General features: G+C 38.5%; 1 protein-coding gene across 5 annotated transcripts in view; it reads left to right on the top strand.

The window, feature by feature from the left end:
• CYTIP (cytohesin 1 interacting protein) overlaps positions 1-23,705 on the top strand; it is a 67,002-nt gene that overhangs the window by 17,896 nt on the left and 25,401 nt on the right. For 2 of the 5 annotated variants that reach the window (XM_070507801.1, XM_070507802.1), the window contains one exon: positions 7,336-7,435. The exons of 2 other annotated variants lie outside the window; for them this stretch is intronic. In XM_070507801.1, coding sequence (XP_070363902.1) covers positions 7,433-7,435 — 3 coding nt within the window. In that variant the 5' untranslated portion in view covers positions 7,336-7,432. Of the gene's footprint in view, positions 1-7,335; positions 7,436-22,519; positions 23,084-23,705 lie in introns of those variants that run through there. One more of the 5 variants, XM_070507797.1, reaches the window with a different exon arrangement.

Here is a 23,705-nt window from a genome sequence, read left to right as displayed (position 1 = left end):
CCCTCCCCTATTCTAGTGAAGCTCACCTGAATTGCTCAAAAGCCTTGCATGTTTGGCAGTGGTTAAATTAGTATGAAGTGAAACTCTGGGTACCAAAGATGAGAGCCGAGTATGAAGGCTGTGTCTTGTTTGCTCTTGGGTCTTACGAGAATAAATGTTATAGGTGCCTATCAGAGCCTGAACAACTGAGAGTATCTACGTTGGCCCTCTGGTATCGAGGCTAGGTCTGTAACACCAGCTGAGGTTTGGTACTGAAGAACACTTCTCCTGACCAAGCCAAGCAAAGTAAGTTATGCGTAATAGACATGTGGAGATAGGATGGTAGGTCCTAATCACAGAATTTGTTTCAGAACCCATTCTTGTTATATCTTTTTTGTATCTCTATCTTCTCCTCTACACTGTCCTTCATGTTCTCACACTTGGTTTCTTCAGTCAGCTCTTGATCTCCTCTCCTCACTGGACATTGACATGTTTGTTCTCTCTTGGCATCACATCGCTTGAACTGATAACCCTAAATCAGACCAACTTGACCCCTGGGAATAAACCTCCACACACATACAACTACCACCACCACATTCACATGTACATCTGCAGTGCACATATTTGTGGTCTTCCCTCCTAGGGGTCTTAACTAGGGCATTCCAGTGCCAAGGGCTCTGCTGTTCTTCTCAGTGTGGCCTCAATAGAGCAAACAATTATTAAAGTCCAGTGATGATGTGTTTAGGAGGGCTTAGAATGAGAGAGACAATTTAAAAAGAGCTTGTTGTGCTCATATTTAAGTCTACTTAGAAAACTTCTATCAGAGAGACAAGGTCAACATCTTTGGCTAAATATTTCTGGATATCTGTACAAACTTTCTGTCATGTTGCCTACACTGACTTCTCCACCCAAGTGGGTATCCATAGTATTGCTTGACTCCATTTCCCCTTTAATTTAATGTTGACAAGGGTGGGGAGGTGGTGGCTCATGTTTTATCATTATTTTTAACATTTAAACTGCTTTAACCATTACTTTTGAATAGGTCATTAAAGGCCAACCTCCAGCTGCCTGTCCATCACCGTTCATATTGTTCCTCTACTGATAAGATTCACTGGTGGAGTATGACTTCATGATAACTATTGAGGTTGCTTGATATAGGGAGAGGAAGCAACTGAAACATGAATTTCAGGGCAGCCTTTTGATGCCCAGATCAGATTCTCTGATTGGACATTGATCTGAAGAGATGGCCAGACAGTCAATTATCTAGTAGAGTTCAAAGTGCATGTTTAGTGTGGCTCTCAGAATTATCATTTTTGGAAAGCTACAGAATCTTGATACTTGTTGACCTGCCATTGCAAATGGCTCCTGTAGTGTGGGATAAAGAGAGAATTAGCTTTCCCAATGTGATTTAATTTTTGGACCTCAGAGGTTGAGCACTGTTTGCTGGAGCTTAACTGCAGTAAGGACAATGAAAGTAGGGTCAGACAATGGAGCAAAATCATTAGGCTCCTTGCCATTCCTGCTCATGATTGCATCATCCTTCCTGTTCCCCAGGATAGTTCAGAGTCATCAACTCCCTCTCCAATTGCTCCTTACACCTAAGAATCACAAAGTCCTATCGCTTATCCCTCACCTGTGCTTCTGGCTTCTTTCCCCTTTCCTCCACTGACAATGCTATAATTTAAACCTTTATTGCCTATTTCTAAGATGATGGCATTAGTCGAACTGGTCTTTAGCTCTCTCCCCTCCAATTATCTTATAATCCACTGCCAAGTCAATTTTCTTAAAACTCCCATTTAGTTACCCTGTGCCTCTGCTCAAAAATTAGTGTTTCTGTTTGATTGTTGAGTCAAGTCCAAATTATTTAGCATGGTAGAAAAGGGCCCTCACCCATCCAGCCCCAATAGGGTCCTTGGTAGTTGTCTCTTGCTAAGCAGCCCACACTCCTGAAACACTGGCCTCATACCCAATCTCTGATCAATTTTCCCTCTGTGTTTTCTCCTCTTTATGACCTTCCTTATACTCTTATTCCCTTGTGAAATGTTAATTCTTCCTTGACCACCATATCTAACTGTTGAAATTATACTCATCCTTTAAACTTGTTTTCTCTTTCAAAGGCAACTCCTGCCCCCATTCCAAGAAGAAGTTAGTCTCTTGGTTCTGTCTTGAAGCGCTTTGTGCCATTTTCTGTCTTGTCCTCTATGGAAGTGGACATCTTGATCTCTTACTAAACTGTAGGCTCATGCAGGGCAGAGATGAGGTTTTAATAACTTCAGCATTGCTTTCCGTTAGTTTAGAGCTGGATATATAGTAGGCCTTTGCTAAAAATTGTTGTTTTGAATTGAATTTTCACAGATTTTCTCTGGGAGAAAGTCAAATTTAATCTAGACCATCAACTCAAGTTTTCTGTATATAAAGTTGCAAAGCAAGTGTGTTGAAAATGTATATTTGGTTTGGTGTCTAATTACTCTCATTAAATTTTCTAAGTCAAAAATTTTAAATGTGCTTTAATAAAGGATGTTTAAGAGATATAATTGTCAAAGGACAATAGCACTGTTTTATCACAAATTGAGTGTACGATTGCTCTTATGCGTTAGAGCTTATCAGTTCTAACTAACAGCTCTTGTAGACACAAACTCCAAATATAGAGTAACGCCAATGGTCGTTTACTAAATATGCTGACATGAGAAGTCTTTAAATATTTTTGTATATATATTTTCCTCATCCCTTTTTAGAGGTGAGCTCTGTCGTGTGGTATGTTTATGAGAAGTGAGACCACCAATGCGTCTTTCCATCTTCAGCTATCCTAACAAGATCCAACTGATGTGCAAGCTAGTCTGAGAATTAAGGTCGCAGAGAATTGTGTATTAAAGTCATAAGACTGCTATTGTTAAAGAAAACTCTTTCTTGTGATTTGTTTTTCCAAATCTTTCTTCTCTTGTATGAAAGATTATAGTGTTCAGAATTAATTCTCTCTGCACCTTGTAACACTATTTAGTTATCCTGTTTTCAGTTTTGAATAGTGCGTCATTTTTCCATCGCTACCGTCAGGTAAAATATACTTTTTTGGTAATGTTATTCATAATGGCCCTGATTTTCAGTCCTCACCACACATTCAACTCTTTCTCTTGGGCGCAGACCTTTCTTTGAGGCCAGTGGGAGCTTTGTTCACAGATGAAATATGTGGCAGGAAGAGGGACGTTTCCCACCTTCCTCTCTCTCTCTCACTCTTTCATCATGTGTAACAATCTTTTCCACTCCTCTATAGATAAGAATCTTTTTGTGAATTTTCTATATTTAACATGAACCCTAAATGCTGTTAAGCAACATCAGCCATTCTCACCACATCCACCCAGATTAAAAGTGAGTCAAAGACAATTAGGTTACTCTGGCAGGAACTATGACCCTACAAACCCATAATTCTCGATAGTATCTTCCAGTCCTTGTAGATGCAAACAGTGTGTTCTCTTTTGCAAAAGCTAGGAGAAGACTAAGGCGATGTCCTTTTTTTTAAGATAATAGGATATATATGTTTTTTTCTACATTCTCGATCCTTTGCTTGACTTGTTAGGGCCAGATGAGTGCTTGGAGAAACTCACTTCTTATATGCTCAGTTCTTATCTGTAGTCACTGGATTTCATCCATCCCCCTTCCCCAGATGTCTCGCCCAGCTTTGTAAACCTTCAGAAAAAGACACTCCACAAATTCCCTTGAGAATGTATGCTAACGTTGAGAGGTCTTCCCTTTGGAAAGTGCCACCTCCAGTACTCACTTGAAGAGTGATAACCATCTTGTTCTTTTCTGGATGTCTGAGGACGTCAGTCATGTCCTCTTTTAGATAACCAAAAGATGAGTATCAGGGCAGTTTTCGTGCTTTCTTCCAAACCTGTCATTCAAGTCTTCGCTTCTTCCTGATTTCTCTCTGAATCTTCTTCCGATATCCACAACCTAGGAAAGGCTAAAATTTGGGCTTTCTTTACTTTAAAGTTATTTTCTGTATTTAAGTTTCTTCTACATGAAATAAACTCAGTGTGAGGAAGTTTGCTTTTCACCAACCAGTTCAGCTCCAGCTCTTCTATTAAGAAACTCAAGGACCAGGAAGAGATACTCCTGTGACAACTTTTAATAAAAGGACATTCTTAGTCCTTCAACTTGAGTGTTTTCATACCCATGGGATTGAACACTCAAGGACAGACAATATATCTTTTCTAAATATTCAGTTATAAATTACTGGTAAACTGATATAAAGGACCTCCCACCCCCCCGCCCACACACACACCATTCCTAGAGTAATTTTGTTTTGGAATCATTTCATTTCTTTTAATTTATTTAGAATAATTTTCTATTTATTCTTGGGCAAATCAGCTAGCCTGTTTCTACCTAAGTTTCTTGTCTGTAAAATGAAGCAAAGGAAGCGATTTGTCCCAAGGATGTTTTTTATTCTAATATTTTTTGATTTTGTGATTCTAGATGAACTTCAGTGTGAATAGAAAGGTGATTTGAAGGGACAGTTGGACAGAAAGACATAAATTATAAAGTTAAAAAGAATCTAGGGGGCTGGCCTCCTGGTGTAGTGGTTAAGTTCATGCACTCCACTTTGGCAGCCTGGGATTCACGGGTTTGGATCCCAGGTGCAGACCTACACATTGCTCATCAAGCCATGCTGTGGTGGCATCATACATATGAAATAAAAGGAAGATTGGCACAAATGTTAACTCAGGGACAATCTTCCTCAAGCAAAAAGAGGAAGATTGGCAGCAGATGTGAGCTCAGGGCCAATCCTCTTCACACACACACACAAAGAATTTGGGAGTCAAATTGGATCATCTTTCTCCCTCTTAGAAAGTCTTCACGTAACTTAGGAAGAGTCTTCAACCTTCTTCTCTTCCGGCTGCTTTTCCTTCTTCTTCTCCTTTTTTCCTTTATTTTTCACCTCTTTCCCCTTATGCTGCTCTTTCTTCTTCTTTCTTTCCATTTTATTCTTCCAGAGAAAAGAAGGCATAATTTTCCCAGGCAGCACACTTAGAACATTTCTGTAATGACTACCCCAAATTCCCATTCCTATGTAGACTGATATTGAACAAAAAGACTGTGGCGATGTCTATGTGTGTTTTTTAAACTTTACTATTTGTATATTAAATTAACTTTGCATTTCCCTAGTTTTCCACCTGAGACAGCAGCAGCTCAGGAATGAGAATATTGATGTGAGATCCCTTCTGTATCCACATCATTTGTCCTTCTCAAGAAAAAAGGGCATGCTAATTCAGTGTGCACATTTAGTGCAATGAATTTTTATTACTTTAACGTATTACTTTATTTTTCAATGAAATTCCAGTTACCTTGACTGAGTCTGTATTTTATTCCTTTCCTACCCTACCTCAAATAATCAAGCACTAAAAAGTGTCTTAGATTTATTCATTTCACAAGAACAGGCAAAAAGAAAATCAGTGTTTCATTTAGTGTTGTTTTATCTGGGACTTTTTCCAGGTGCCTAAAGAATGAAACCTTTTTTTTTTTTTTTTGCTTTCCTGTAATTATGTTTTAATATAGAGGGTTATTTTTTGTCAGAGTATATTTCTAGCAATTTAGTAAAATGTTGTAAATCAGTCAGAGTCTTTAAAAATTTGTCCTGCCAAGACTGTGAAATACATTCCTACATATTCATTTTTGAATTGACGGATGGATGACAGGCAGTAGGCAGCAGGATTGAGTACTGAACGATTCTTATGTCAAGCTCCAGAAATCCTAGCAATCTGATCTGTAGCACATGCAAAGGAGTAGGAAAAGAGCAAAAACAGAAATATGTATGAGAATTTGGTCTTAAGTCAGAAAATAGCAGCAAAGGATTATTTTTACTAGGAAGAATAGAAAATTAGTAAGGTTAGGAAGCCGGAACTTTTGATACCATGATGAAAAAATGAACTGATGATCTTATATTCTGTTGAAAAGTTACCTGATATCTATGCCATGTCAAAATCTTAGAGATTAGTTGAAAGACCATAAAAATGATTGATAATTTAGAAGGCTGTGTTTATGAGGAAGGATGAAAAAAAGGCAAAGTGGGTTCTAATGATGAGCTTCCAGTAAAAGGTAGTGTGATTTGGCGGGAAGAATATTGGTCTGGGAAGTAGAAGGCCTGGACCTTCTCTACAGCTACTCCCAATGATCCACGAGGCTCTGGGCAAGTCGCTTCACCTCTTTGTGTCAAATTGTCCATATCACTAAAATGATTTTTAAGGTCATCTCAGTTCAAATTTCATAATGGCTTCTCATCTACCAGGGATATAGAAGGAGAAGAAATGTGCAGAGGGTACAGAGTTAGCCTTGGTAAGAAAAAAAATACAGCATTTTTAAAGCTAGGGATGAAGCATTCATAGAATTTGGGGAAATTTTCTTCAATTTATGATGTTGGCATTTGGGTTCAATGCTTATCTTCTTTTCCTTCCCTTTGTAAAGCCCATTGTGTCTTGCTTATTCTTAGCAGTGTTCAAATACCAGCTGGAAAAAAGAAAAAAAAGAATGTAAATAGAAAAATTAATGCCAAGTACAATTTCTTCTGGGGAGTCTACTGGTTTCCTCTGAGCCTGCCCTACTTTTCTTCAAACCTGGTTTGCATGCCAATTTTGTGTGTTTCTTTGCAAATTTCTTTAGAGTTTTGGCAAAAAAGTGGAAAAAAGGGAAAAGAAAAGAAAGACAATTACAGAACTGAATAAGCTAACAGACTACCAGTACTTAAAAGCAATGCAACATGAAATTGCATTCCTCTCTGCACCTAACTCCTTCAGGAACCCATGGAATCAAATAAATAATTTACTACTGCTTGCTTGGAGGATGACCAAGAGGGCCTCAGGGTTGGTTGAGAGAGGACTAGATGATCTTCAGTGATCTCCATGTGGTCCAAAGGTTCCATACACCATTCTTGCCCTCGGGAAAATCAGCAAAGTCACATTTTAAAAGTGGAGAAAAAAGAGGGGCCGGGCCAGTGGCATAGTGGTTAAGTTCATGAACTCGGCTTCAGTGCCTGGGGTTAGCGGGTTTGGATCACCGCTCATCAAACCATGCTGTGGCAGCATCCCATATACAAAATAGAGGAAGATTGGCATGGATGTTAACTCAGGGACAATCTTCCTCAAGCAAAAAGAGGACGATTAGCAACAGATGTTACCTCAGGGCCAATCTTCCTCTCATACACACACACAAAAGTGGAGGAAAAGAGAAGTTTACACTCTTCAAGTTCACTTGAAAATGACAAAGCTATTTTACCACCTAGTGTATCTCGCAACACTCCTAGCATTCTGTACGAGTACATTGTCTTTCCTGGGGAGTTCACTCATTTAGGTGGTTTTGGTTTTCCAGTTCCTTGGGAAAGTGAACCATGTTCCAAAAGCTAAACCATTAAGCAAAGGATGGCAAACAGCAAGCAAACGATCCAGTGCAGAGTGACAAATTTAAAATGGTAAGCACTTGTGAACAATTTACTAATTAAGGGAATGTTTACCCTTTGAAAAATTCAGAGGCATGGGTGTGATAAAGACAGCAGTTAGCTGGAATTGACAAACAGATCAAAGTTAATTGTAGTGAACACCATTGCTCATGTTATCCCTGCATTTTAGAAAGAAAATTTCAGAAGCGTCTGTTTTTAATAATCTACTCTAAAAGCCAGCTAGTAAATTGATTCTCAAAGCCAGAGGTGGGAGTCTAGTCTGGTAAAAAGCACCTTGCAACCTCTGGTTCTTGGAATAAAAGCTTGGATCTGTTTTTCTGGAGTGAAGAGAGAAGGAAGCATTGCCTATCTGGTTGCGTATTGGTGTGTAATGCGTACAGAAATTTTTGCCAGGTGTGTGAGTGAGACAAAATACGTGATACAAACACACTTTGCCCTTATAATGGCTATTATTTAGGGAGATGAGATACAGCAGCATGAGAAGGACTGGCGAATATGAACAATCTGCTTACCAGGAGTAAAGTGTCATCCTACACTCCGATTATGGAGTTGAACATCATATCATAAATAGAAGCAAGTGATCGATACAATCTGGCTTTTCCTTCATTCAGTTTCTTAGTTTGTGGCTGGAAGCCAGTGATGTATTTTCCTGTGTTTGTTCCTCCCTCCACACATGCTCTGGGAAGCAGTTGTTATGCTTTCCTTTCACTGCTTAGCCATGATCAGTGTGCTTCTTTGAGGTCCTAGTGAGAATTTTAATCAGTCCTGGCCATAATTACTGCCTTTCTCCAGATGCATCTCTTATACAGACTTCATTTTTATTCTTCTCCCGTGTTATGGAGCAGGGTGGTGCTGAAATTCTCCATGTTGTAGAGCTTGTCGGCTGAAGTTATATCACCAGCAGGAAAGACAGAAAATGCTTCCTTTTCTCTTTCTGTAAAATGGCGTATTTTTCCTTCCTTCCTTCTTTCCTGTAAAATGATGGTGGCATCTTTTTCTGACAGTGTAACCTAAACGCAGGTCTTTTGGTGATTACATACACTCTAGTGTCCCCCTCCCCAACCCCAAGATTATTTAACATCTTATCATTTCCACTTTTCACTTGCTCTGCTTGCTCTAAACAATACAAATTGGTCAGGAACAATGGCTATTCCACCTTCTAGTGCATCCCTAAACATGCCCATGTTCCTCTACGACGCTTCTGTGTCCCACCAAATGAGCATGTGAAATAGCTTAAAATAAAATTCTTAATTTCAGTCTTTTTAATCTGCTCTGACTCCCTCCATGTCACCTCATAAACCTCCATGTGACATCTAATCAACCAGATTATCTTTTTCAGCAATCTTATTTATTCATTCGACATATATTCATCCACTTTTTACTAAACCAAGATCTTGTTTAAGTCTACTTGGGTCACAAATACATACAAAACAAGATTCCATGTCAAGGGCCGTGAGTGGGGCAGATAGTAAATTTCAGAGGAGTTCCATATTGGTAATAAGACATTCTGGCTGCTGTCATCAGGGAATGCTTCACGGAAGAGGTGACATTTGAGTTCAGCTCTTAAAAGTGGAGGGAATTTCAATGAATCGAAATGGGGAGGGGGTTTTAGGAGGAGAGAACAATTTAAACAAAGAGGCAGGGGTATGATAGTGCTAGGTATGTTCTCAGGAGGAAGGCTGTTACAACTTGGAGCCTCTAAATCAATTTATTTAGATTAAAACTTAAGACTGGAAAATTAGGTAAGAATTAGATTGTGGGTGATTTTTAACACAAGGCTAAGAAGTGTAAACTTAATTCAGTCGGCATGGGTCGAACAGAATTGGAATGGTTAGGTTGGGGAGCTGTATACAGGGAGACCAGTTGCCCGCTATTGTGTTGTGTTGAGGATTGAAACTGAGGGCTGAGTTTGGAGGATGCAGGTGGTCAGGGAAAGGAGAAGACAGATGTCAGACATTCTAGAGACAGAAATGACAAAACGTGAGGTCCAGTCAAATGAAAAAGAGAAGCCTGAGACAAATGAGATGGGAGGCTGCGTTCTGCCTACGGGACTGGTTGGGTAAGTCCAGTTTAGTGCGTGTACATGTTGGGGCACAGAGCAGGCTAGGTTGGGAGAAAAGAGTCCCAACAGCACTTCTTCAATTCTGATGCACATCTTCTTCACACTTCACACTTCTGAAATTAGGATTCTTCTTGCCATCTACGGGTCGATTTAACATGCAAGTTTTCCTTGAAAAGTAGTTAGTAAATCAGGGCTGAATATTGCAACTGATGGCACCTTATCATCATAGAAATAAAGCATAAAATGTGTATAGTTACTCTATCGGGTTTTCCTTTCAAACTACTCAATTGTTTCATACTCATTATAGTTAAGCCAAGCAATCCGGTAAACATAAGCTACATTTAAATATTAAAAAACAGTAAATATTATTCATCAAATACCTACGTTGGCCAAAGTAAAGAATCCCTGGGAGAATAAATCAACTGGCAGAGCGTTGGGTAGATTATGAATGTATTCATCAAATGCTTACTGAGCAGTCTTTTGAGAAAACCACTCTTTTAAGTGCTAGAGGGACACAAAGATGAATGAGAAAAGAACTCTGTCTCAGGGTGGGGTTGGGGGATGGGGGAGGTGAACTCACAACTTTTTAAGGACGAAAAAACAAGTACAAGTCATTTTAACCAGGCAAAATGTGATTCATAAGAGACCCTCCCCGAGCCATGCTTTCGATGCTCTGAGGAGGAGATGCTCGTATCTGCTTGGGGATAACAGGCAAGGCTTCCTGAAGGATGTGGCATTTAAGTTGGGCCTGGGAAAATGGGTAGGATTTCTAGAGGTAGAGGTGGAGTAGGTAAATCCAGGGGAACAATATGTTGTGAACAAAGGTGAGCAGTTGGAAAGAACCATGTGTATTCAGGGAACACAGCAGTCTAAGGTAGCTGGAAAGCAAACTGTGAGTAATAACAATAAAGAGTGCAGGAAACATTTATTGAGCAATTACTATGTGCTGGGTACTGTTATGTTTTACTTGGTGATATGTAGTATAATTAGTCCCATTTTGTAGCTGAGGACAATGAAGCACAGATTAGTTAACTAACTCACCCAGGGGCCCAAGAGCTCAAGCAGACCCAGTTGGTCCTACTCCTTTCATAAGCAGTATTGACGTAAGGGTGCACACACAGGGATATACAGCTGTGAAAGGATGCTGCACACAGGTCAGGAAGGTGCTACAGACTATGTGAAGGAGCTGATGTGATGGTGTTCTCTGAATTTGGATCACTATGTCACCACTGTTATGGTGTGTATAATGGAATTGGACCATAATGGTCTTTAGAAATATGGTACCAGAGGAATGTAGGTTCTGTGTCAAATTCTGTCATCCATCAGGGAACTTTTAAAACCCTTAAATTTTTATAAGACTTTACATTCTCAAAGGCCTTTTACATTTCCTATGTCATTTATTTTGATTCTTTTAATGATGTGGCATTTCTCCCTACGTTGAGTATATGGGGAAACATATCCCAAACTGGCACTGAGTTTTCCAGAGCCCTAAGGGTTGGTAGGTGGTAGAGCTAGGGAGAGAAACAAGATCTACTGGAGCCTAGATCATTGCTACTGTCTTTTACTCAGTCCTCCCTTCCTTTCACTGGTTTTATCTCAAAAATCTCCTTTTTATAATCAGAGGTGTAAATGGGCCTACATATAGTAATTGATGGGTTTGCTCAACACTGGAAATCACTACTCCTGAAAAGAACATAGTATCCTTGACAGACAAGAGAAATGGCTCACTTCCCAGCTGACACTGGCAGAACCACGTGGTCAGGTGCTTGCCCAGGGAGGCGGTAGCTTCTGTACTTTTCCATTGCTGACGAGAGAGCAGTCTTAGCTGGCTGCCTCTGGAAACTGTCTGGACTTCAAGGCAATTTCCCCAGGCTTCTGTTTTGGGAACTGGGCCAGCTGCCCAACTATCTTAGGTTAAATCATTCATTTCACAACCTTCCCCCCAACCCCTCAGCTCATTAGTAAGATAGAATCGTCTCAGGGCTTGGCTCAAGAGAAAGTGTCACTGTTTTTGAATTCAGCACCATTCTTTGCCATGTATTTGTATATAAAATTTCAATACTTGTTATCTCAAAGACACTGTGTTCTGAATCAATATCCAGACCAAGGAGGTGTTGAATAATCACCTGTTCTTGAGATTGATAGCACATTCCACTTTTAATATTGTCATAATATCTCTAAGTGTAATGAGGAATGGATAGTGTATGAGTTTCCTAGGGCTGCTGTGAAAAATTACCACAAACTTAGCGGCTTAAAACAGGAGAATTTTTTTGTGTGTGTGTGAGGAAGATTTGCCCTGAGCTGACACCCCTGCCAATCTTCCTCCACTTTGTATGTCGGATGCCTCCACAGCATGGCTGATGAGTGGAGTAGGTCTGCCCCCAAGATCCAAACCCATGAACCCTGGCTGCTGAAGCAGAACGCACAGAATTTTCCACTGGGGCCTGGGGTTGGCCCCAAAACCAGAATATTTTTCTCTTACAGTTCTAGAGGCTAGAAGTATGAACCAAGGTGTCATCAGAGCCATGCTCCCTCTGAGACTCTGGGTAGAATCCTTCCTTGCATCTTCCTAGCTTCTGGCGGTGACCATTGATTCTCGGTGTTCCTTGGCTTGCATCTGCAAAGCTTACAATCCCCAATCTGCCTCTGTCGTCACATTGTATTCTTCTTGTGTGTCTGTCGTCAATATGGCATTGACATAGTTTCAGGAAATGCTTTGCCCCCCTTTGGTAAATCCGTAGTATTTGTTAGAGTCATTTTTTTGATTGCTATCGTATGAGACATTTTTTCCTCTCTCTATCTTTCCTACTGGACTCTTATCTCCATGAGGACAGGGGTCATATCTGGCTCATCTTTATAACCCCAGAGTGATAGCACGATCTGGGGGAGGCAGTACTACATGGTGGTTAACCTTGTCCTCCTTGGAAATGAATGATGTGGATTCTGATCCTGGATGTCCTAGATATTAGCTGGGTAATGTTAGGCAAGTATGTTAGCCTCAGTATCCTCATCTGGGAAAGAATAATAAATATAATACTATTCTCATGGTTCGATGAGATTAAACACTTTAGCACATTATTTAGCTGTTACTATGAATATATATATTCAGTAAATGCTTGTAGAATTGAGATCTCATGTCTTTTTCAAAAATTCTAAGTAGATAGGGACAGAAGTAAATTAGGAAATTCTGATATTCGAAGACGTTGCCTTATTCTTCTGTAGTTCCTTCTGTTGCGTGCACGCACGCACACACATACACACATAGACCCCTACCTTTCTAGATTCTGAAAAGAAAGATGGAGAAAGCGAGGAACATTCCATTAAGTTGCTTCCTGCTGTCCCTGCTCTGCTGATTCTCTTACTGTTGTCCAAGGCAAGTCCCCCACAGGTGGCAGGGCCAATCCAGGGAGCTCTGGGTGGTGAACAGATTGAAAGGATGTCTACTTAGGGAACTCTAAGGTGAAAGCTCTCCCCAGAGCTGTTGCATTTGGATGTGGCTTGTTTAACACCTATGTCCATTCACTTGGGAATAGTTGGGGGCCTCTCTAGTAGGTAATATTAGAGCTGACGTTTGGAGAGAGAGAGAACAAGACCAGTGAAGATTGGCAGGGGGCCGGGAGCAATGTTTCAGGCAGAGGACTGCGAAAGCCCTGAGGAGGAACTGCTTTCTGCTAAAGGGTGAGAAGGAAGGCCAGTGTGACCAGGATGTGTTATGATATGAGGTCACAGAGTCTACTAGAACATACACGACCTCGAGAGACAGGCTAAGGAGTTTGGATTTTATTCAAAGGCCAGGGGGAAATTATCTAGATCTTATGTTGGTGTTTTGTTGTACCAAGCGTTACACAAAATTCCAGTCCCAAACAGGTTTCTTACCTTCTAAGAAGTTACTTTCTAAAGCCCTGAAGCCCTTCCGCATTCTCTGTGGTGGCACTGCCCACGCCCCGTGGGCAAGTTAAGTAAAAGCTGAGCACTGAGGGTGACGCAGGGTGTTAGCTAAGGGAAGAGGAAGGAACATTGTCACTTGTTTACCTTTAGTTTTGATAAAAGATTTGGATTTTGAAATGGGACTCTGTGAGTGGTGGGGGAGGGGCGGGATAATAAATGACTAATGAGAACTGGATCAGGCAGTTGAGCACTGCCACCTGAGAAACAGCAGATTTCAATGGGACAAACCAATGCCCTTCACCTCCATGAAAATTAGTGGCCTGTGATTGAGTTACTCTCCTTTACTGTATTATTTTGTGGAGACTTCAGCAGTCCCTTTTGAGGACGAGTTTTACTTGGTTAGAAGAAAATGATAAAGAAATATTAAAGAATTACCTAAAATGATGGGAAAAAAATCCCATTAAGCAAAATAAGATCTTAGCCTATAAGCAAACACCAAACATCCAGTGGAAAGACCAGTAATTCTCATCAGTAAGCATAAACAGAAGTATGACAACTTAGAAAATTGTAAGATATTATTATCAACTAAGTGTGATTGGCTTTTTAAAATTTTCTGTGAATTATTGCTATTTTTATACTTGACCAACTACTACATGAATGCATGTTGATATAAAACCATATACACAATAAATTTTGAAAGTCTTCCTTCACACCCCTCCCCACTTTCTCCCATAGCTCCTTCTCCAGAGGTAACGACTGTTGATAGACTGGTATATATCTGTGTAGTCTTTATTATCTATGTACTTCAGTGTACATATTTATGTGACCTTTCTTTAAGAAAAAAGTGTAAGTGGAATCATATTATGCACATTGTTCTTCTGTCTTTTCTCCTACTTTATTTCTTTTAAAGATCTTTATGCATATAAATGTTTATTTTATACTTTCTAATGGATGCAGAGTATTCCATTGAATTAAATTATCATAACAAATTTAGCCACTTCTCAGTTGATGCACATTTAAAAGTCCAGTTTTTCACAATTATAAACACCACCACCGAGAAACATTCTTGTACTGTTTTCTGAACACGAAAGAATACTTCTATAGGGTAAATTCTTAAAAGTAGAATTCCTGATATGCATGTTTTAAATTTTAGTACCGTCAAATTACCCTACTAATAAAGATTTATTGGTTTATATTCCCACAAAATTGCTAAGGGCCCATTTACTTGTTAACTTCACTAATACTAGATATCACCAATTTTTATTTTTTGTTCATCTTGTGGGCAAAAAATAGTTTCTAACTTTTACTTTCCTGATTACTGATAAGTTTGAACATCCTTTAATAAGTGTATTGATGATCTGCATTTCTTCTGTAAATTATCTGTTCACAGCCTTTGCTGGTTTAAAAATACTTTTCTGCAAAGTGTAATTTTAAGCAGTGTTTGTTTATTATGGCCTTTAATCAATTTTTGTATCAGAAATAATTTTTTGCTATCTGTCATTTAGCTATGTACATTATAGCTTTCATTGAACAGACATTTTTAATCTTCATGTTGCTAATGCTCTCTGGACTTTTATATATCATTAGGAAAACCATTCCCAACCTAATCTTACTAAAATATTCTATATTTTTTGCTATCATTTTATATATTTAAAATTATTTTTGCATTTAATTCCTTAGGCCATCTGGAATTTATTATTATATTGTAATAAAAGACTATGACTTAATTTTTTCTTAATGGACGCCAACCCCATTTCTTGAAGGATTTATTCTTTTCCTGATGAATTACAATGGCTTGATATAATAAATTTCTAAATATGTATGGGTATGTTTTGGGACTCTATTCATTTGACAATATTCTGTTTGTCAATATTCTTTTTATTGACCTATGCTATTCGACAATGTAGTTCTAACTCATAAGATTTTTGATACCTAAGTGGGGTAATTTTCTCAATGCCCCTCCTCACCTCCATCCACAACCACTATTATTTTCAAATTCTTCTTGGTTAATCTTGGGCATTTTTCTCTTTCAGATGAGAGTGTAAGAATGTAGGTAAATTTTATAAACAAGCAAGCAAACAGACAAAACCTGTGAGAATTTTGATTTGCAGTACAGTGAATATTTTAGAAAATTTGGGGATAATAGACATTTTTACAAGAAGGACTCTTCTTATATGGGAACATGGTATTTCTTTGCCTTAGTCTGGACTTTATAATGTTCTTCATAAATCTTAAAAATGCTTGCTAGGTTCATTCCTGTTTTATGACTTTTCGGCTGTTTTGATAGTGTTTCTTTCCCCCATTATTACAAGTCCTTATCATTTATTGTGGCTATATGAGCCATTTTTCTTTTTATATCTTGTCCTTTGAATTCTACACTTAGGAAAACTGTTTTACTAAGTCTATTCTTAGTGAATTGTCTTGGATATTCTAGTTATACAACCACATCACCAACAAACCTTGCAGTTTTGTCTCTTTCTTTACAAATTCTATACCTCCTATCTGTGACACAGAATACAACAGTAAAGAGTGGGGAGGGTATTGTCATCACTGCCTTCCTTCTCTCTGTAATGGAAACACATTTCAACATTAAGGATGATATTTGGTGGGTGTTTCTGGCAGATACCCTTTACCCCATTAAGAAAGTTTTCCTTCTATCCCCAGCCTATTTGGGACTCTTCAAAGCAAAGATGAATTTGGATAGCTATGGCATCTATAATAGCATTGAATTTCTTCTTTAATCCAGAAATTTAGTAATTTCTGTTAATATTTTATATCCTAATGTTGAACTATCCTTGTATTACTGGAATACATCTAACTTGGCTGAGAGGCATTATTTTTAATACACTAGTGGACTCAATTTGATATTTTAATTAGGACATTTGTGTCAGAATTAATAATTGAGATTGGCTTAATTTCCTCCCTCCCCCTTTCGCTCCCCTTTTCTCCCTCCCTCCCTTCCTTCCTTCCTTTCTTTTTACCTCTACATCTAGTTAGGATCAGATTAGTTTTATAGAATACATCATCTTTTATGCTCTGGGACAATTAATATGGCTTATCTCTATTGAAAATTTGATATAGCACTGGTAAAATCACTTGAATATCATGATGTTTTAAAAGATAGGCCTTTGACTACTTTCTCAATTTCTTCTATAATTTTTGGCCTGTTCATGATTTCAATTTCATCTCTCTCACACACAAACACATACATACACATATATTACCTATTTATAAATGGTTTATTTTCCCCCCAAATGTTTAAGGACGTGCTCTTGACTCAAATGGATTTGAATGAACCCATTCCATTAAGTTACCCTTATATTCGAATGAAAGCAGCCCACTTTACTGAAGTTATTTTTATTAGGTGTGGCTGATATTATTCATTTATTTCATGGTTGTTAAGGCAGTAAAATACTACATATATATATAAAATATATAAGATTATATATATATATAGATAGATCCGTATGTTTATACTTGGTTGGACATATTCCAAAATACTTTATTAATTAAGTGAATTTAAAAGAAAAATAGCTACTTTTTTTGATAAGGTAATAGTCTTCAAATAGAGAAAATACTCTGGTAATAAGGGACCAATCATATTTCTCTTAGAGACTTAATCTTTCTCAGAAAGTTATCTCCATATAGTAGGCTACTTGTCTTAGGATGTAAATTGACTTCAGTTCAGTTCAACCCTCTTCACCTTTGTCTTAATAGATTAATGAAGAAAAATTGTTTTAGAAGAGTTTTCAACAAATCCAGAGTTAGGGATCCTTTGACTACCGATTACACTGGCTACTTTGTGTTTGTGATTGAAGAGAGTTCATACTATTAGGGTTTTATCTCCTCAAAGGGAACCATGTCCATGGAGATTGGGGAACTTATTAGCAGGCCGACATTTTCTTATAGAGGGACTTAACAGGCTATTGTCTTTGCATAGCATGTGTTGATTCTTTTCTCTCTTCTATAAGCCTGTTATTTTCATTCAGCTTTTGTTTTTTAAACCAGGGAAACCACGTGGTATGGGGAGGAACACAGTATAAATCAATCAAAAAGCAGAACTACTGTGATTGAAGTCGGGGCTGGAAATCTCAGAACGTCTCATGCCTTCTTCTTTCTCCTCCTCTTCCCTTCTTCCCCAGATAACTCAAAGGATCTCCTTACATTCTGAGGAGGACAGTTTTAAAATTATTGTAGAGACTATCTCCTAAAGACTCAATCAACTCCTCCGCACTTACAGACTATTTTGAATAGATACACTGACAAAGGTCCTTTTAAAAACCTGTACACCTACTGATCATCTCCAAGTGGCCCACGTACATTTCACATTTAAAAGAAGGCTTGAGGGGGCCGCCCCGTGGCGAAGTAGTTAAGTTTCCGTGCTCAGCTGCGGCGGCCCAGGGTTTCACTGGTTCGGATCCTGGGTACGGACATGACACCACTCATCAAACCATGCTGAGGCGGTGCCCCACATACCACAACGAGAAGGACCCACAACTAAAAATATACAGCTATGTACCGGGGGTCTTTGGAGAGAAAAAACAGAAAGAAAGAAAGAAAGAAAGAAAAAGATTGGCAACAGTTGTTAGCTCAGGTGCTAATCAAGAAAACAAAAAAGGTAGCTTGAAATGATCTTACTGGGTGAATTCATGAAAAACTGATCTAGATAATCTATTTAAGACCCCAGGTAAACTTAGTGGCTTAATCTCTTGGATAACACTATATTCTACCCATAGCTTCATGATTTGATTGGATTAAACCTTAATAGATCAGAAAATTGTTTTCTTGTACTTGTATTAAAAACACATGTGGGGGCTGCCCAGTGATTGAGTGGTTAAAGTTCTGAGTGCTCTGCCTGTGTGGCCCAGGGTTCACGGGTTCGCATCCCCAGTGTGGACCTACTCTACTCATCAGCCATGCTGTGGAAGCATCCCATATACAGAGTAGAAGAAAATTGGCACAGATCTTAGCTCAGGGCAAATCTTCCTCATGAAAAAAACAAGAAGAAGAAGAACACAATGGATATGATCTATTGTTAACTATTATTCATATTAGGTTTAAAGTTTTGTGTGTGTGTGTGTGCTGCTTTAAATACGTATGTCACAACTCTAAGCTAATATTTAGTTTGTTTCCACAATAGGATTTCTATTATATGGGCTTCATGACCTCTGTTTCTGTTATTTCCCTTTCCTGAGCTGGGGATTTTTAAGAGCCAGTCCTGATTGTAGAGTTTTAGTTTATGCTTTTCTGAAGCAGGCTACTCTTCTGTGGGGAACGCTCTTAGAAACCCACTGCCCCACAGAGTGTTTGGGAAAAATGGAGACACCCATCTAGCCAACCCAATCACTCAAAGAAGGTAAGAAATAAGACAAAACAGTTGTCACATTTAGTAGGCTCTCATATATGAAAGTAAAATTAAATTTATCTCATATAAATTCAAAATATTCCAATATTGTCTATGTGACTTTAATCCATTTCCTCCACTAGTCCAGTTGCCAAATAAAGTCTTCCTGTGTAAATAAAGGCAAAAAGCCAAAATAAAACAAATAAGCAAACCAAAAAAAACAAAACCCTATGATATTCCAGGAAGCCAAAGAAAGGTTTCTTGTACAAATAAAGGCAAACAGCCAGAATAAAACAAACAAAAAAACTTACCAACTATCTTAAAATCAGAAGAACACAGAGGAATTCTTATTTTTTGAGCAACCACCTACCCTCCTCCCACGTCTACCCCAATGAACAGATGAGTTGGGCTAATGGTAATCCAGAAATTTCAGGCATTGGCTCCAAGAAGACTCTGCAAGCATACCTTGGGGCACAGCAGGAGGGATTTTCACATCTATCCCAGCCTTTAGTCTACTCAAGGGTGTATAAGGGCATCCTTTCTGCATGTATGAGCGTTTGGTAATGGATAGGGCAGTTCATACGGAATTAAGGTCATTTCCTTTGAAGTTTATCCTTTTGAATTTTTATTACTTAAAATAAAACTCAATAGTAATAGTTTACTTTGTACCAAGTGCTATGCACGGACTATTTTATCTATTCCTCCCTACAAATTATTATTTTATATCTGTGAAACCTGAGGTTTAGAGAGTGTACCAGTCATCTTGGACTAGTACCATAAACTATAATAACAAATAACACAGAATGAGTGGCTTAAACAGTAGAAATTTATTTTCTTGTAGTTGCGAAGGTTGGGAAGCCCAAGATCAAGGTGCTAGCCAATTTGGTTCCTGATGAGAACTCTCTTCCTGGCTTGCAGACTGCCACCTTTCTTGCTGTGTCCTCACATGGCAGAGAAAGAGAGGGAGAGAGAGAGAGAGCGCACTAGCTCTCTGGGGTCTCATCTTACATGGACATTAATCCTATTGGATCATGACCCCATCCTTATAGCTTTATTTAACCTTACTTACCTTCCTATAGGCCCTATCTCCAATATAGTCGCATTGGGGGGTTTAAGGCTTCAACCTAGGAGTTTTGAGGGACACAATTCAGTTCATAGCAGAGAAGTTAAATGACTTTCACAAGGTCACAAGGCTGATGAAGCAGCAGAGCCAGGATTTGAATCCAAGTTCAAACCCCCATTGTCAACTGTCTCACAGGTGTCTGAGAGTCTCATGGATGATTATAAAGTTGGCCAAGTTTGTCTTCTAGGTCCTCCCACCTTTCTTTCTATGTTCCATATGCTAGGCATACCCCTCTCACCTGCTTCCATCAAATCTTCCCCATGTTCCAACTCGTCTAGGGTTCATCTAATTTATATTAAAGATTAATGCATTCCAAGAGATTTGCATATTTATAAACAAAATTCCCCAAATAAGAAGAATGTCCACCACCCCCAATAACTGCATATTAGCTTTTGAAATACATGGCAGGCATATTTTTAAAGAGATTCTGTCCATGTCCATCAGATCACTCCTTACAGAAGATTTTAGTACTACAAAAATTTTCTGCCAGTTTAGGTTTTGTTCTTTGATGCTTTACAACAATATTAATTCTTTTTCTTCAATATCTACTGCTCTATCATTTTCTTTTTACAAACAAACATTTACTGAACACTTTCTATACATGGGATATGAGAGGAAATTTAAAAATAAGAGATCACTCTTGCACTCAAGGTAATTAGAGGAAATTAGACAGTGTGAAAACAACTTGTGTACAATTAGCTGTAGTCTAAGTATACTGTGTCAAGTCACAAAAGAAAGATCAGAAGAAATGAAATTTTTAATGAAATTTCAGAAAATCAAGTTACATATGAACTCTTTTTATTAAAGGAGATAGAATTCTTTTTATTTTGTTGTACTTTAATTTTATTTTATTGATGATGAGGCACTCCTGAAATCTTTTGAGCAGGTAGATAGCTTGATTTGATTCATTTTCAGAATCACCTTTTTAAAATAAAGGGGAGGATAAAGGGAAAGAGAGTTCAGGCTACTATTATTGTCTTAAGGAAAATTCTATAGAAAAGAAAAGTTGTAAACAGGAGAACAGCTTTGTGAGTCAAGGGTTTGGGGCTTGAGGTCACATTTATATGAAAACGTTAGTGTTTCCCAACATTTTATCACAAAGCATACTGTTGATCACGGATGCTATTCAAAATATTTAATAAGTGATATGACACAGGTCCTGACAATCAGACCAGGGAACTGACAAATCAAAATAGACCAAGTCATAAATATGTAATTAACAAGTGTGACCCTACTGGTATGTACTGGCTGAATGTCAGATCTCCCTTTGATTCTGATTTTACAGACTTGGATCTCATGATTTGCAAGATTCTACTTGTTAAACACATTTCATAAGTTAAGTAGAAAATAATTTATTTTCCAATTTAATAATAGACCTATAATTTATGTCAGCTTAAGATCAGTATAACACACTAAATTGATACAATTTTAGCATCCATCTACAAAACTTGCTTGTTAGTTGGCCTGTGTGGCCTTATATCAAGCAAATATATAATTTCCATTAGGTTTTTTGAAATACTAAAATATTTATCTAACTTTATAAAATTCCTGGAGGACAGGTGGACTGCTGTTCTCAGTTAATTGTGTTGGTCTAAGTCATGCACCTCATAGCCTGCAGCTGTTTTTAAAATCACACTCTCTCTCTGTACACACACACACACACACACACACACACGTATTACATAAATGTCTTTATAATTGACATATTCTTTAGTTGACAAAGTCTCTATCGATTTCTTTTGATTTACCCATTTATATTATATTATTTTACTCATCTGGCCCCTGAAGGCATATGTATTTGTAATCCCAGTTTAGATCTTTATATGTTTTTGGAGACATGGTTTTGTTCGTGTCATAGTCCAATTCCATTAATAATGAGTCATGCTGTGCTAGGGTTTTAAAAATTTCTGAGTTGGCTTTATCTCTTGAAGCACTGTTAACTCAGAAGATTTTGCGATTTAAATTTGGTAGGCTCTGCTTGAGCTGAATTCACCTTGACTTCCATCTTAGTTCAAAGTCTTTCTAACTCTTTTAAATTCTACTATTGACCAAACTGATTTTGAAAATCACAGTTGCCTTTTTATCATATGTAAAACTTCTCGTTTTGATTTTTGTTTTGATTGTTTCTTCTACTTGTGTCCCCTGCTCCTCCTCTGAAACCCATTCTCTCAACTCTACATGTCCCCAACCCCCGTCAAAAAAGCATCTGTTATCTTGGGTACTCATGCTGTCTCCCTTTGCCCATATGTGCATGCTGGGACCAACTGGTAACATTCTCGTGACACCTTGCTTTGCTTTTACCTTCCTGCCCTCTCTAATTCTCCCCCAGGACCACTTGCTGATGCTGCAGCAAAGTCCAGTCTAAGATATGGCCAACTTTGTGCTCGAATTGTGCCGGTCTGCCCCTCCCCTTGTTTCTTTAAAGATGATGGATAATTTCAGTCAAGACAAAGTAGTAGAAGGGCAACCAGAAAATGCTGAATGGTTACAGCCCAAGTAGCAGGTATAATGTCTTTTTGATGAACATTAATGAGCTAGGGTGTACTTGGGGGAAAGTACATTACAAGGACTTCGTGAGAGAATGTTATGACTGGACCCTGTAATTCTTGCTTATATTCACAAGAACTGAGTGTTCGCACATCTTGACTTTTACATAGCACTGCCCACATTAAGTAGGGGAGTGGATGGGAAACAAATGGCAGAAGTTGGGGAAGCTTTTTTCCTCCCTTAAAAAAAAAAAGGCAGATGGTGTTTTGAACATAATTTGCCACAGAACATGAAAGCATACGAGTTCTGGCTGTTTGAAGGAGAGAGAAAAAAAAAAGTTGATTACTTTTAATGGTAAAAACTAGCTTTAGGTTCTCCCAAGGGGTTTAAAGAAAAAAGCATTGGGAAATGGGAGTGAACTGCAAGATAGCGTTTGTGTAACAAGGACTTCAAACCACAGAAGTCACATGGGCTCTTTCTGCTTTGCTACTTTTGATTACTTGTCAGATGGTTATACTTTTAGTTTCCCCCATCCTGCAAAGCCACTCAACCATGTGCCAGCTGCAGTAATCTTTATTCACAATGTCTTTACAAAGACTCATACAACACAGCAGCAATGGCAACTTGGTGGACTACTGTGCTGGTCCAGCGTATAGCTCTTACCCCACACTCACAGGCCGCCTCCAGATGGATGATAATAGAAGAATTCAAATGCTGGCAGACACTGTGGCTACTTTGCCCCGGGGAAGAAAGCAGGTATGATTACTATTTTGTACCTTTTAGAGTATTCATGTTCTCTTGCAGCAGAGTGATACGTTTGTGTGACTTCATACTAATAGTGTTATTTGAGAGGCTTTGGAATTAGTGACTAAGTGTATTGGTGAGGAAGGAGGCAAGGAGCCCAGAGAAGCTGTTGGACCAGTCCAAAGATTGAAGACCCAAATAAAACTTTCTTTTTTTAAGACAAAATTTAAAAGATTGTTTTTCTCATTTAAAGAGGTGTTCAGGTAAAATGACAACCATCAAACGCATCATACTTGAAGATAGTGTATATAGACATGACCAGTTTGAGAATTGTTGATCTTTTTCCCTGTATGTCTCGCATTGATTCTTTCCCTCCCAGCCTCACTCCCTGTCCTTGATAGTCATTTCTTCAGCTTTGGGGCATGGGCACACACCTTATGCTATTGGAATCAAGACTTTTGTTAAATGAGTAAGTGCCAGATTGAACAGCTGCTTGGCCACTTAATAGCTGTGAGATCTTGAGCAAGTCACTTGCCTCTCTGAGATTCAGTTTTCAGTTTTCTAAAATGAAGATAATAATAGAACCACTTTGTGGGGCTCTTTTGTTGCTTAAGTGAGGAAATGTGCAATGCTT

Source organism: Equus asinus, chromosome 4, assembly GCF_041296235.1.
Source record: "Equus asinus isolate D_3611 breed Donkey chromosome 4, EquAss-T2T_v2, whole genome shotgun sequence".
Taxonomy (NCBI): Eukaryota; Metazoa; Chordata; class Mammalia; order Perissodactyla; family Equidae; genus Equus; species Equus asinus.
Note: the sequence above shows the minus strand (reverse complement) of the source record. Positions and strands in the feature narration are given on the sequence as shown.